The sequence below is a fragment of the Dasypus novemcinctus genome, chromosome 16 (genome assembly GCF_030445035.2).
Source record: "Dasypus novemcinctus isolate mDasNov1 chromosome 16, mDasNov1.1.hap2, whole genome shotgun sequence".
NCBI classification, from domain to species: Eukaryota; Metazoa; Chordata; class Mammalia; order Cingulata; family Dasypodidae; genus Dasypus; species Dasypus novemcinctus.
The window spans coordinates 50,530,650-50,546,445 of NC_080688.1; the positions used below are offsets into that span (position 1 = coordinate 50,530,650).

The 15,796-nt window shown below is 38.9% G+C and overlaps 1 protein-coding gene across 50 annotated transcripts in view; it reads left to right on the forward strand.

Moving 5' to 3' along the window:
- The window catches only part of DTNA (dystrobrevin alpha), a 418,043-nt gene that overhangs the window by 301,907 nt on the left and 100,340 nt on the right, over window positions 1-15,796 (forward strand). For all 50 annotated transcript variants that reach the window (XM_071208625.1, XM_071208616.1, XM_071208607.1 and 47 more), the window contains one exon: window positions 5,502-5,715. In XM_071208625.1, coding sequence (XP_071064726.1) covers window positions 5,502-5,715 — 214 coding nt within the window. The remainder of the gene's footprint in view (window positions 1-5,501; window positions 5,716-15,796) is intronic.

A 15,796-nucleotide genomic window follows, 5' to 3' on the forward strand; every position in this document is an offset into this window, starting at 1 on the left:
TGACTGCAGTGCTCCTCCACCCTATCAGTCTTGGTCTCTTGGCCCTTTCACAAACCCCCTGCTTTGTATGTGGCCCCCTGTGTGTGATGGCATATGATATTCTCTGATTATCTACTGGTGTGATTATATGAGTCATGTCCCTATTCCCACCGGTATTCCCACCAGGCTGCTCGCTCCCAGAGGCAGGACCCACATCTGCGTTATTTGCCATTGAATCCCCAGGGCCGACTACAGTGCCTTGCACATAATTATGAAAACTAGCTTTATTTAAGTCATTTAGAATTGTCTATTCTCCCAGTAAGCCAGAATTAGTATTTTATTTCTTCTTGTACTGAGACCGTGAATGCCTGAGGACACAAATATGGAGCACAGTTATTTTTAGTAACCTCCATTTGATTCATATATTGAATTTGTCTATAGTAATCATTAACAATTTTTACTTCCTAAGTGACATGCACCGACCCAAATGTTTTCCAGTCATTATCGCATTTAATCCTCATAGTAATCATCACAGGGTTAGTGCTATTCTCAATCCTATTTTTATGAGATAAAGATTCAGAGAAGTTAAGTAACCTGACTGATGACATCTCTGACAAGTGACTGCCTCAGGACTGATTCCTCATGGCTGTGCCTTATTGTCTCTTTTGAAATAGAATGCATCCTTAGAAAACCTGTTTCACCAGGGAGTCATTTCTTCCTCATTCATTCATTTAGCCAGCAAGCATTTATTGAGCCCCTGTGATGTGTAAGGCACCGGGATGGGTGCCAGGGGCATGCAGTTATCACGACCAAGTTTCTTCCAGTGTCTCACAATACAGAAGGCAAACGACCAGCCACTCCGCACAGTGCAGTACACTAAATGCCGTGCTGGGGAAGAGGGTTCTAAGGGGGCACAAAGGAGGGGTAAGAAATCCAGAAGCAAGGGATCCAGAAAGACATCCTTGAGGAATTGTTGACCCTACGATACAACGGGTGAGAAGTAGGTGAGAAGTAAGCAGGGACCACATCAAAAAGTGCTTGGCAAGCCCTGTTTACAAGTTTGAATTCCAGAGTAATGGGAAGTAACTAAAGGACTTTAAGCAGCACACAAGCGGCACGTTAGAATTGCAGGCCAGAAATATCACTCTGGCTGCAGTGTAGAGAAAGAATGACAGTGGGGAGAGAATGAAAACCGAAAGAGCTGATTCAGTCATCCCAGTGAGAGATGACGGTGATGGCTTTGGGTGGTGGTATTAATAATAACGGTCCAGAGAAGTGGAGGGAATAAAGCGATATTTAAGAGAGCGTGTAGGCCTTGCTCATTGCTGGAATATCAGATGTGAGTGAAGACTCAGGGATGGAATCCGGATTCCGACTGGGGACGAGAGTGGGAGATAGTGCCATTCGCCCAAGGAAGGGAACCCCAGAATAAGTGGGTTTGGCAGTGGAGAGGTGAGTGTACTCTGGGCAAGCTGAGGCTGAGGGGCAGGGGGACCTCCATGAGGACGTGCCACTCCCATGGGCCCGTGGGGCTCCACCCCTGCGACTGCCAGGAGGCTTCCCACGTCCCCGTTCACCAGGCGAGCGCCACACACCCGGGTTCCCTCCCTCCACCAGCAGCCATTCCTCTTTCTTGGCCCGTAGCCACCTCCATCCTGTCCTCCAGGTCACAGTCCATGCTCCTCTTCTCGGGTGTCTATTTCACCTAATCCACAGCCAGGAACCACCCACCTGCTTTAAGCTCCCCACAGATACCAGTCAGGACTTCAGGCCGGATCTCAGCATCACACTCAGCTTTGCGTCCAGCTCCCAGACATACCCGAGGACTAGATCCAGAGGATTTGTAGATCACATAGAGAAAGAATGATCATTGGAATACCAACTCCTTCCCTTAGGAATAAAAAGTAAATAGTTAAATTCAACTTGTAGATCCCTTCTCCCTGGGAGTCTTGCTGGCTCAATTGAAAACCTGGATAAATAACATGAAGAAATGCAAGTAATTTCCTTGTTGGAGTTCAATATTTTGAAATACAGAGAGAGTTGTAAATGTGGAACTACTTGAATCTGAATCTACACAGTTCTAATAAATATATTTTTTTAAAGATTTATTTATTTATTTATTTCTCTCCCCTTCCCCCCACCCCCCACCCTGGTTGTCTGTTCTCTGTGTCTATTTGCTGTGTCTTCTTCTTTGTCCGCTTCTGTTGTTGTCAGTGTTGTTAGTGGCACAGGAATCTGTGTTTCTTTTTGTTGCGTCATCTTGTTGTGTCAGCTCTCCATGTGTGCGGCGCCATTCCTGGGCAGGCTACACTTTGTTTCGCGCTGGGCAGCTCTCCTTACAGGGCGCACTCGTTGCACATGGGGCTCCCCTACGCGGGGGACACCCCTGCATGGCAGGGCACACCTTCCACACATCAGCACTGTGCGTGGGCCAGCTCCACACGGGTCAAGGAGGCCCAGGGTTTGAACCCCGGACCTCCCATGTGGTAGACGGACGCCCTAACCACTCGGCCAAGTCCACTGCCTCTAATAAATATTTAGATATTTCAGTTGAGAAGTGATTTATAGTCATCCGCCCCAAACCATAGACACACTTCAAGTTTTCCTTTTGACCTGACCATCATGATTTATTTGTTCACGAATCATTTATTTTTCTCCTGTGTGCCAGGAATATCACTTTGGACTTCATGCCTTTTCCCATTTAGGTGCTACCATCCCATTATGTCTATGTCATATACTCATCAGTAGAAGAGCTAGATTTTCAGCCTAGATCTTTGTTTTTTCTTTTTCTTTTTTGTTTTTCTTTTTTTTTATTGTCTTTTTTTTAAGTTAATAGATCATATAAATGTTACATTAAAATACATAAGAGGGAAGTGGGCTTGGCCCAATGGAATTGGAGCTGGCCCATGCCCAGTGCTGATGCGTGCAAGGAGTGCCCTGCCACGCAGGGGTATCCCCTGCATAGGGGAGCCACACACACAAGGAGTGCTCCCCATAAGGAGAGCCGCCCAGCGCGAAAGAAAGTGCAGCCTGCCCAAGAATGGCGCCGCACACACAGAGAGCTGACACAACAAGATGACGCAACAAAAAGAAACACAGATTTGTGATGCCGCTGATAAGGAAAGAAGTGGTCACAGAAGAACACACAGCGAATGGATACAGAGAGCAGACAACTTGGGGAGGGAAGGGAAGAGAAAGAAAGAAAGAAATCAAAAAATAAATCTTAAAAAAAAAAAAATAAGTGGTTCCCATATATCCCACTCCCCATCCCCCACCCCATCATTTTTGTAAATTGTATTTTTTTAAGATATATAGATCACAAAAAATGTTGCATTAAAAAATATATAAGAGTTTCCCAGATACCCCACACACACCCCCACACACCCCTCCTCCCACATCAACAACCTCCTTCATCACTGTGGCACATTCATCACACTCAGTGAACACATTTTGGAGCACTGCTGCTCCACATGGATTATAGTTTACCCTGTAGTTCATACTCTCCCCCAGTACATTCAGTGGGGGGGTATGTGAGCCTGGGTCTTTGGTCCAGTGCTCCTTGAAGTCAATCACAGATTCCTTTCTTTCATGACATAAAATATTTTATTTTAAGTAATTATTCAAAGTAACAGCAAAACTTCCAAATGTAGGACTTGGTGAAATTTCTTCATAACTTGTTTTGGTTAGTTTGGAGATTTGCATAACCCACTTATCTCTTAGGTCCAAAAATACTTATAAAATTCATTATGAGAACAAGACATTGGGTTTTTGTTTTCCTTTATGTCAAATTTGGCAATAAGAGGGTCTGCACAGATTGGTCTAGTCCCTTAGGATCCCACAGTTAGAAGCCCCATCGTCAAACTCAGCTGGAATGAAGAGAGTCCAACTTCAAAATTGTTTGCTTCTGTTGTTGTTTTAATGAGATAGGACTTAGAGAAAGGGATTGGTGATAAAGAACTAACATACTCTCTTCAGAGAAACAAAAGTGAAAGAGAGGAACCACATAGACACATATTCACATAGTTCAGTGCCAGGCATACATAATATGAGCTCAAGAGATGTTAGTTTTGCCTTTTAAGTATAGTGTCAGAAATGACAAAGAGGTAGGAGACTAAAAGTTGTTAGTGAGAAGGCGTATATATTGTGCACATTTCTCACAACTAAAATATAAGTATGTATTTCTTTGAGAAAAGATAAAATATTTATTTGCAAATGCAAAAGTGTTATGAAAAGTGTTCCTTAAACTTGGCAAGGATGTAGAGGGACTGGAACTCTCATACATGGCTGAGGGGAATGGAAAATGGCACAACTTTGGAAAAAAGTTAGGAAGTTTCTTAAAACATTAAACATACACCATACAGCCCAGCCACTTCATTTCTAAGTATTTGCCGAGAGAAATAAGAGCATCTGTCTATAAAAGACATATATATGAGTGTTCTTAGCAGCTTTACTCATAATTACCCAAAACTAGAACAACCTTGATATCCATTAACAAGTGAGCAGATAAATAAATTGTGATATATCCCTATAATGGAATATATCACAACAATAAAAAAGGAACAAACTATTGATACATGCAACAACAGGGATAACTCTCAAAATAGTCACACCAAGCAAAAGAATCCAGACAGAAAATAGCACATACTGTATGATTCCAGTTATAAAGAATTCTAGAAAATAGTGGCATAAAGCATGTCAGTTGTTGCCTGGGATGGGAGGTGGGGATGGATTACAAGGAAGATTTAGGGGTGATGAGTATGTTTATTCTCTTGGTTATGGTTTGGAAAATAGCATAACTGGCCCCAGAGCAAATAGAGAAGAAATGGAAATGTATGTCTTGATTATCCTACTCAAAGTAACCATGACTTAAGTTAAAGGGCCTAGTCAATAATGGAGCCAAGAAGCTGCTTGTTCTTGACCAGGTTGGTTAACTGACCTGTGACTTAATTCTGCTGCTTAATTCTTTTTCCCGTCTTCCTAACTCCCTTAACTTCCCTTTTTTTAAAAAATTTCGAACTCTATACTAGTAAAAAGTATATTAAAAAAATGAAAATATTTAAATACTCAAATGCAGTTCTGCTAACCTTTCAAATACTGGAACATAAGTGTTGGTCTTTTCTTTTCGATGTGTCAGTGGTGTGCGGTAGGAAAGTTATTTTTAGCCAGATAGATTTGGATTTTAATACCAGTTTTGCCCTTGTGCTTGTCAGTTCACTTCACAGATCCTCTGTTTCCTTGCATATAACAGGGGGATAGTAGCTGTATTTCAAGGGTCATTATTAAGATTAGAAATAACTATCTACTAGTAAATCTTTTGCCTGCTACTATATATAGTAAATCAAATCATGAGATCATGTACTCTCTATGTATATTTACATATGTTAACCTTCTACAGCAGCTGAACACATATCAAAGCCTGTGGGGAGCCTAGAAAAACAGTGTAGTTGGCACATGTAGCACAGTGCATTTATCTTCCCATGCACTTTGGGCTGATGTGTTAACTCTGTTTTAACTGTATGTAGTGCACCTGGTGGACATTTGGAACGTCATAGAGGCGTTGCGGGAAAATGCTCTGAACAACCTGGACCCAAACATAGAACTCAGTGTGACCCGCTTGGAGGCTGTACTCTCCACCATTTTTTACCAGCTCAACAAACGGATGCCAACCACTCACCAAATCCACGTGGAGCAGTCCATCAGCCTTCTGCTTAATTTCCTGCTTGCAGCCTTTGATCCGTAAGTTCCCTCTGAATGCCTAATACTTGCTAGATATTTGGTCTTTCCTTCCTCTTGTATTTCTTGGTCTCTTTTCTAAATAATTTTCCAGAGTAACCACCTATCTCTTTATTCCTTGATCTGATGCTTATGTCAGTAAAGTCTCCATGTCTTTAAGATAAATTTCAAATGCTATGGAAAAAACTAGAGGTTGAAATAATATCATAGGAATTTAAGGACAATTGTATTTTATGTGCTGACCTTTAATTAACTCATCCACCGCTTAAATCTGGACATTTAAAAACATTGCGTGAGAACCTGCCTGTGGAGGGATTTAATGAAGCATGAAGTGGGAGGATATTTTTAAATCTCTTCTTTGCAAATTGTCTAAGACAGTGTTTCTGAGGTGTTATAAAAGACCCCAGAGCAAACAGGGAAGAAATTGAAAAGGTTTTCCTGACTCTCCTAGTGAAGGTAACCATGACTTGTGTTAACGGACGGGTCAATAATGTGCCTCCATAAAATGATGTGATGGCATCCACACTCCTCCACGCTAGAAACAGCCTCGTTATCTTATCATTTTCCCTTATAGAACCAGAGAAATTCAGAGGTGGCATAATTCTTAAAGAGCGTTCATCTAAATCTCTCATTTTACAGATGAAGGGTCTCTAGCACAGACATTGTCACTTGTCCAGTGTCTCGCACCATGCTACTGGCAGAGTGAGGACTTAGATATCAGCTAAGGTTTCTCTGCAAACGCATATGTGGCAGCCTTCTTAAACATAAAAATCTTCCTTGAATTACATTATCAGCCTGAAATTTCAAAAGATCATTTGTCAAAGCTCCAAGTCTGCATATAATATTAACACTTGCCACTTTCATCATTTAGTGTCCATATTAAAAAGGAAAATCGCTAACCTGACTTTCAGCAACCTTATTTTACAACTCTCAAAAGATTTCACTTAGTCTCCTTGTCTAACCAATGCTTGGGAGTATTTTAACCCTGGGAGTAGAGTTGTTCCAACTATTTTTATTATGCCATTTCTTTACAAAAGTTCCCAGCTGTCACTTTGCGACCTAAAGTGGTAATGAATCCATGCCATGCCATGGTGGTCATATTTTGAGAAATTCTCAAATTGAAATAAGTAATTTTCAAAGAAGCAGTCCAGCTTGAGAGATTCCTTGCTTAGTCTGTGCAGACTTCAGAACTGGATCTACTGCTTTGGCCTGATCTCTATGGTAACTGAGTGGTGGGACAGGTAGAGAACACTGTGATACCACATGAGAGGTAGCAGACCATGGAAGCTGTATAACGTCATGGTGTCCTAACAAGAGCCGCCTGGCAGCTTTCAGGCAAGCTCTAAAATCTTCAGGGAATTTAGTATTTTTTTAGGTTGTTTTTGTAACAATGGAAAATGTAAAAAGAGAACTATAAATTTCTGCCAAATCCTGGATTATTGCTAGAGAAAGGATTCTAAAAGAATCAAAACCCAAGGGTAATTTGCACTCATTCCATATGTATAGAAATAGGGCCAGGGTAACAATAAAGAAGAGGGTATTTTATGAAATTCATAGGACTCAAACTAATAGAATTGAATTTTTCGCTTTTGTTTAGATATATTTGGAAGAGAACTAAAAATTAGAGATATAAATATTCTCTAAATAGCTACCATTATGTAGCTGAATCATTTCAAGGTTGATGAATGCTAAGCTTTAGGACTATCCCAAAGTTAAGAAGCAATTCACACCAATGTTCATAAGAAATGTTTTTTGATAACTACTCTTCTTACAGACAGGAAGGCCCCAACACATACTTCTACTAATCTCAATGGTTTATAAATACATCCACTGGAGAACCCAATCTGCAGATATTTCTTTTGTTTACTCTCCTTTGGCATACCAAATGACTATAGGCAGTCCTACTGGGTGGTATTCAAAATTTCCATCTGATGGCTTTTGGAATTTTAGATGTGGGATTTCAGCCATTAGGGGAGAACAACTGACTGACTATGTAACTTAGAAGTGAATATCACAAGATAAACTTGAAAAGAAAATGAATGTTCAACTCTATTTCTTTTAACAATAAATTCCTATTTAGCCAAGAGAAATCCACTGTGGAAATCTGATATCACTTCCAACTAGTCATTCCACAATACAGCCAAGTGTTTAAAACAGCCTTCAGAATTTTGGTGGACATAAATGTGCCTCGTACGATCAGAGATGTGCTGGTGCTATTATTGAATCACCAAAACATTTAGGGAATTCTCTACCATTTTCTACCTGTTGAAATGGCTACATAAAAGGCAAAAAAAAAAGAAAAGAGAGAGATGCCTTAACAACATGGAATATAAAGAAGTGATTAAAAAACCAAAACAGAAGGGCAACGCAGCAATTTAAACTCATGAAGAGTAAGAATTTATATTCAATGAAACTTGGTCATTTTTTTTCTTTTGGTGGTGACTTAAAATTCACCAGGACCAGCCAGTTGGGCTGAGCCAAACAAAGGCAACATGAAATGAGGATCCCTAAATAGCACTGTCCCTTCCCCTCCCCCCACAAAACGACCTGGAGCCCAGTTCTCATATAAGCATGCTTACTGCAGACCATAATCAGTTTTGTGATTGTAAGGTTACTCTGTTCAACCAAGCCAGCCTCTTAGCAGATATAGTATGTAGCCGCACGTGTAGTGTGATTATAGAAGCTAGCCTATGTCAGTGACCGCCTTTCTGTCACTGAAGAGAAGGATGGGAAAAGAGGTATCAGAAGAGGGAGAAAGGGCCAAGCAGGAAGAAGTTATGTGAGGAAACAGGAGACCCTTGAGACAATCTCCTCGTCTCTCTCCTTCTATGCACCCCAGTAATTGGCCTGCCTCTTTCCCTTCTTTGCTGCTAGAAGCCTTCCACTTGAGACTTTCTCATTAAGAATCCATTAACAATTTGGAAGCAGCTTTTTCTCTCACCTGTTGTCCATATTCTGATGAAGAAAAATCCCTTTAAAGTGTTCTAAGAACTTTGACTGTTATTCTATTTTTTTTTTCTAGTTAATAGTAACTCTAAAGAGAAACAACATGGCGGAAAGTTACAAAATGAAAGTAATGCTTAAAAGTCCGTAATGTGGTCATTTTCAGAGGTGGGATCAAATAAATTCTCTGATTCCTATGAAGCCCTTCAGCTGTCATGGGCAAGTTGATCGCCCTTCCCTAGGTCCCACTGCCCCTTGCCTTCCACATGATTCTGCTGTACTTTCACAGTGCTTATCTTATTTACGTAACTGCCCCCACAAGCTACTGTAGGGTTGGACTATGTCTCATTCTCGGTTGTATCTACAACACCTGAGACAACACCAAGCACATGAATGTTTGAATGAAAGAATGAATTAAAAGCAAATGTTTCTCTTTCTTAGCTCTTGTCACACTAATTTCTTTTTCTAAGTCTTGCTTAATCACCTTTCCATTCCCAAGGCTAATGAGATCAAGTGTGCGAGGTCACCTGCATTCATACTCTGCTCCATGGAGAGGAGACCAAGTGTTCGTGGCTACTACCATGGGTGCCTGCAATGCAGTTCTCATTCTCTCTTCCTACTTCTCTGCGAAACACTGACAACAACTTAAGTCTGATTGACTTAATTTTATTTTATTTCAGCAGAGTTTTCCTTCTTAAGACAGTTCCTCATGAAGTAGATAATTTGACAGTAGCCTCATCACACATATTCAGTTACCCACAATTCATACAAGGACAACAATAAGTATTAAAAGGAGCCGCAATTTTCTTATTTCCAGGGGCCAATATATATTCTTAATGACAATGATGGCTAATAAAGGCTCTATTACTATTACAGTTTTCCATTTTGAGGTGGGGATGAAGCTGAGACATAAAGAGGTTAAATGGTTTTCAGACCATACAGCCTCATAGTAGATGAAATCAATGGAAAAAAAATCTGTTTTTTTTTTTTCAGGAATCAGTTAAAGTTCAGCTCTATTCATGTTTTCTGTTTCTTTTTTTGAAAATCAGAATTAAATGTATTTTTCTCCAGACCTACCCTGCTCATTATAGGATATATTATTATTATACTCACATTCCTAACCTTTCCAGTTTGTGATATTTAGACATATCTGACAGAATATGTATGAAAGAAATATGTGGCCTGAACGAGTTTTACATTGTAGCCTCAGAGTCAGTTTCATGTCAGCTACCCAGAACTCCAAACCCATCATGTAATAGTCTTATGTAGAGAATACAAAATGCTGGTATTTTCCTCTCTGTTTGACAGATTGTTCCTTGCTGAGCCACTTGAACAGCCGTTCCCACTGCTTTGTCCCCTGACACTATGAAAAGTACTACAGCACTATTTCAAAAGCATGGAGATGAAATAATCCTGGGATTCTGCCAAAATCCTTCTGCCTTTTCAGTTTTAAAAATGATTCTGATATTTAATGCAAGATCTACACAGTACACAGTTGTTTCTCCATGTGCCGTTGAAATGTATTGTTCACTTTTGAGGCTATGCAGATGTGTAAGAGCAAAGAAGAGAGAGAGAAGTTAGATAAAACCAAACATTCTTCTCTCTTTTTATTATCTATATGGCTAAGAATATATATTTAAAGCAGCATTTCTGTGGCTCAGTGGGTTTTTTCCTAGCATTTCTTAAATTCAAGATGTTCACAGAACATTCTCCTCTATTGACTAAAATTTTGTTCTGGTGGAAAATAGCATGTTCAAGATTCCTACGTGGTTATTAAAACCTAATCACTTTCCAAAGAATTTCCACCATGTAGAGAAACTGAACATTCTTAATGGCTCTCATTTTTCGGTCAGACTTTGGATGAGTAGTGACAGATGGAATTTCATACGGGATAGGAAGGAATAGATACAAGATACAATTTCAAACACGCTTAATCAAAAAATTATATTAATGAGCTTTATGCTGTCTGGGTTGATATTCTGACCTCAGAGTAAACTGGATGCTTTGGTTTGGGTCAAACTCTTATGAAAGATGCAGTAGGAAATGCTATTTATTGAACACCTAAGATGTGTGAGGGGCTCTACAGGGTGCTTTATAGTCAACGTTTTATACATCGTCAGAATAACTCTTTGAGGTAATCTGAGGTGCAGAGGAAAAAAAAGAAGTCTGCCCAGTGTCTCTCAGATATCAAATGGTGTAACCAGAACTGTATCCCTGCTCTATTGACTCCAAAGTCCACTTCATTCCATTAGACCACAGTGCTTAACAACTGAATGCATAGTAAATGCCTGCGCTGGCACACAGTGGCAATAGCGAGAGAGGATCTTGAAGGCGTTCATGCCCTCCCTGCGTGCCTCGTTCCCTGCACGCCTTACCGTCTCACACACTGTCCCCACTCACCCTTGGCATTAGAGGCTGCCAAATTCAGATAATACTTATCAGTCTCTCATTGCAAGTGCATAGTTGCCTTCCTACAATACGTGAGGAAAGAAGGATTTTTTTTGCTGTGTACCACAGTAAACAGTTGTCCTCCAAATCCCACAGATCTTCAGTCCTGGTAGCCAGATGGTGAGGGAGCAGCTCTGGCCCCTTCCGTGCTGGAGGATCCCTGGCCACCTCACGTGGCCCAGTGCTAGGAGAACATTTGGTTCTCTTCCCAGATATTCTGCTAACTTTGTGTGGAACCCAAAGATATGCTAGGGCCAAACAAAGGGTTTCTATATGTTCATATGTTACCTTCACTTCCTAAAAAACAGAAAAACCATGTATGTGATCACATCTAAATTCAAGGCATCACATAAAAGGCGCCATTAAGGGCCTTAAATCAATTGCTGTAATTTTACTCAAACATTTGGTATTTCCCAATATAAAAATCTTATAATAGTAAATCAAAAAGATTTGTTTTCACTTATGCACTCACTCAGTCAATGAACATGTATTAAAAGCTTGCTGTCTGCTAAGTGCTATGGGCGAAAAAATGAATAAGGCCAAGTCCCTGATCTTTGTTTTATTGAAATTAACTATTTGGGGCCTGTTCTCCCCAGTAGACCATGAGCAGAGGGTGGAGCCATGTCTTATTCATCTTTGTATCCCCAAACTCTGGGACAATGCCAATAAGTATTTATTGAGTTACTAAATAAGTGATCCAATGAGCAAATATTCCCAAATAAAGAAACATGTGATGCACATTATGGAAGCACATGGAAGAAGCAATATTCCCAGTTAGTTAAGCCACCAAAACATGTGAGAAAGAGCAGTTCAAGTGCTGTGCCTTCGCATATCAAAAATGTTTTTAGAAAATATGTTGGTTAAAGAAGAGCTTCTGATTTTAGTACTCTTAAAATAGAGAAATAATTTCTCCTGCGTGTTCAAGAAAGCATCAGTCAGAATTCAAATCTCATATTAGAAGACTTGAAATTTCTCAATGAATTCTGTAACTTCAAACAGGAAATTCTCTTGGGAATCTGGAGAAAAATCTACATTATCTTCCAGTTCAACCTAGCATCCCAGACCTATCAATATCTATTTATTAATTTTCCTTCTTGTCAAAAACAAATTTTCCCTTCCAGGCAACTTTTCGCTAAAAATAGTATTTTCTTAGTTGAAAGAAATCAGTTTTTCTCTTTGCAAAACCAAGGAAACCCAACCCAGAGTGAAGCAGTTACTCTTTTTATTAATATTATGATGAATCAAACTTAGAAGTAATCCATGTTTGTAAGGCAAGCACCCTACATATTGTAGTATATATTTTAACCAAGGGGTAAATCTTTAATATCAGTACTTTTGTGCTTCCATTTTCAATCAGTTGCCCCCAAGGAGAACTGCAAAAATTTCAGGATGAGGAAACAAAATGTAAAAGAGAATTTAAAGATGTAAGGAAGCATTGATTTATGAAGCAATTTCAGTTTGTCCGTCTGATAATCTGCTTATATTAATCTGGTTCTCTTAAATATCCTGTTAGGTGTGAATTCAATACCAATATAATAATTTAACTAGGTTTTTTTAAATGGTTTGACTAGGCAAAGTCTCCAAGATAATTGGCTTATAAAGACAAATTGCAGGGGAAAAAATGAATAAAGCATGCATTATGCATTGTGTTCTCTTTCCACATTGAAAAAGAAAACATTAAAATAAATTAATTTTATTTTTTAAATAAAATTATTCTTTTAATTAAAAAATTCTTGGCCAATAGATTTCTTTTTAAAGCTTTTACTGAACCTTTTACCCTACTAAAGAGTCAACCACACTAGCTGCTTTATTCACAAAAAAAAGCTTAGGTCATTGTGCCATTTCTGGCTTCTAAGGTTATCCCACCCCTAAAAATCTAAGTTTTTAATGCATACACTGAGATGCTTCCATTACTCTCAAACTTTTCTGCCGCTGTTCTGTCTTCCTTGAGGTGTGGCCATGAGAACTACCCATGAAATTGAAGGCGTGCCATAGTTTTACATAAAAGCAAGGAAAGAATATCCACTTTTCTAGGGCTTCCCTTGGGGTTGCCTCGTTCAGGGGCTGTTCAGTCCGTGGCAGCCGGGACGATCTGTTTTTCCTGCTAAGCACACCCACACTGGCAGGTCTGCTTCCTGAGCTGTGGCTGACAGCCCGAGTTCCGCCTGTGCGGTTTTGCTTCTTTACTCCTAACAACCCTCCTTGTGTAGACATACCTTGGAACATTAAGCCCCTTTCCTGCGCATTTGCCCAAGACTCCTGAGAGCTTCCTGTTATTCAACCTCATGAACTTGACTTTCTACTTCCTAGGCACTTGAGATACTTCACCCACTCTAGGTAAATCAAATTGGTGCTAACGACCATTCCTGTAGAGCTCAACTGCCATTCCTGCAGAGCTCAACTCTTATGTTACTGAATCTGGAGTAGACCAACTTCTCCTACTCCTTGCTTCCTGTCTCTCTGACAATTCCTTTTTCGCAACAAAACAAGAACTCTAATCCCAAAGTGACTTTAAGTAATGGCCTTTGGCGTGGGACGTTGTCAAAGGCCTTTAGAAAACTTTAGAAAACCTTTTTCTTTCCCCCCCTTTAGCTTTTCATAGCTACTGAAAGTAGTCTTAAAAATCTTTTTTACTTAAGTATTTAGTGTCCCCCTTCTTCATTGCAGAGTCAGTCGTCTCTATTCATTCCTTAAATGTTTAGCCAGTGCCTGGGGTGAACAAGGTCTGGACTTATCCAATATTAGTGTGCCTACCGTGATCCGAGCCCCTGCACACCCCTCTGATCCTTCTTTGTGACAGGGGTCACATTTGCAATCTGGCAGACTAGCTTGCATAACAATAGATTCCAGGGCCTAATTTCACCCTTGAGTTCCTGCAAAACTCTCATTCAGCTGCCCTCCACTATACTGATATATCTAGATTTATCACGTCAATTTGGCAGAATATCTCTGATACAACCACTCTCTGCTTTAGTGTCATCAGTCTTCTATTACCAAGAATAAAGCAGGACTGGAGATCTCTCTTATCTCTTCTTCATTAAAAGCTAAGGTTTAGAATTCACTTGTGAGCTATCATCATTTCATCCTTTGGAGAACTCGGTGTTCCACAGTCATCCGTGGCCAACTCGCTTCCTTCTGTTAAATTGTTCTCTAAATCATTAAAAGAACTTGTATTGTTCTTGAAGTCTCACATATAATTCTTCTCCATGTCTTTGCATTTTGAAGGCTACCTTATCTTTTTATTATTCCTAACCTTCCATTTTCTTCTTTGCTTTGAGGACTTGCCTGTTCCTCAGTTTATTTTTTTTAAACAAATTTTATTGATACATATTGATAAAGCATACAATTTATGCAAAGTGTACAATCAATGGTATTTGGTATACTCACATAGTTACGTATTCATCACTTCAATCATTATTAAAGCAGTTTCACTATTTCAATAATAATAATAATAATAAAAAACAAACAAGCAAGCAAACAAGAAAATTCTTCACCTCTCAATCTGCTTCCCCTACTATACATAGCTGCTATTTCTAGCTATTCTTGTACAAGTATTTATTTTTTATTAAGCAGTTTTACTGAGATATATTCACATGCCATATGATCTAACCAAAGTCTATTATCAATGGCTTTTTTTTTAGCTGTTAAAAAGTCCTTTGTTGTAAAATTGAAAATAAACAGAAAAATAGATTGAAAGAAATTAAAAATTTTAAAACACAGGCGAGTCCAGGTTAGATTTAACATAGTCAATTATAAAAAATAGCATAGCAACAAACATTTATAAATATAAATAATAATTCAAATATAGTAATTATAACATAATTCTAAGTCTTATAACTCTATTCGATCTAATAATCTCTAAGAATGAAATAAATTATTGTTTTAGTTATTTAATTACCACTTAGGCCATAATTCTGTCTAGACAATCAAATTCCTATTTGGGAATTCTTCACGTTTTATTGGAATCAATTACAGCAGATAACAATATGTCAACTCATAATTTTATGAGGCAGAAGAACTCAAAATCTTGTTCAACAGTAGTCATGCTCAATCATTATTGATCCAGATAGATTATTTTAATTAAAGAGTATAAAAAGGAAAGGATTAAAGAAAGTGAGATATCCAAAAATATATCTCTTCTCCAGCCCTTCTCAATTAAAACAAGTGTTTATTTTGTGTGAAAAAAAATTACAGAATACCAATCTCAGGAACAATTTGCCAGTTGCACTGAGTAATTATTGTTCGTATACTATAATATTATTTTACATTTCTCTGGTCTAATCCAGCTCTTTTTTGGTTACTATTTGCATGGAATACCTTTTTCCAACCTTTTACTTTTAACCTGGTTAGGTCATTTCAATTGAGGTGGGTCTCTTGTAGACAACGTATAGACTGCTCCTGTTTTTTTTATCTCTTCTCTCAGTCTATGTCTTTTGCGTGGGGAATTCAATCCATTAACATTCAGTATTATTACTGTAAAGGCATTACTTACTTCATCCATTTTGTCCTTCAGCTCTCTGTTGTCATATCATTCTATTGTCTGTCTTCTTATCCTTTAGTTTACCCTTCCATATAATCATCGTTTCTAAACTCTTCTCCAAATCTTTCGCCCTTGTTTTTTCCTTTCAGACTGCAGCATCCCTTTTAGTATCTCTTGCAAATATGGTCTTTCAGGTAACATATTCTATCAGAT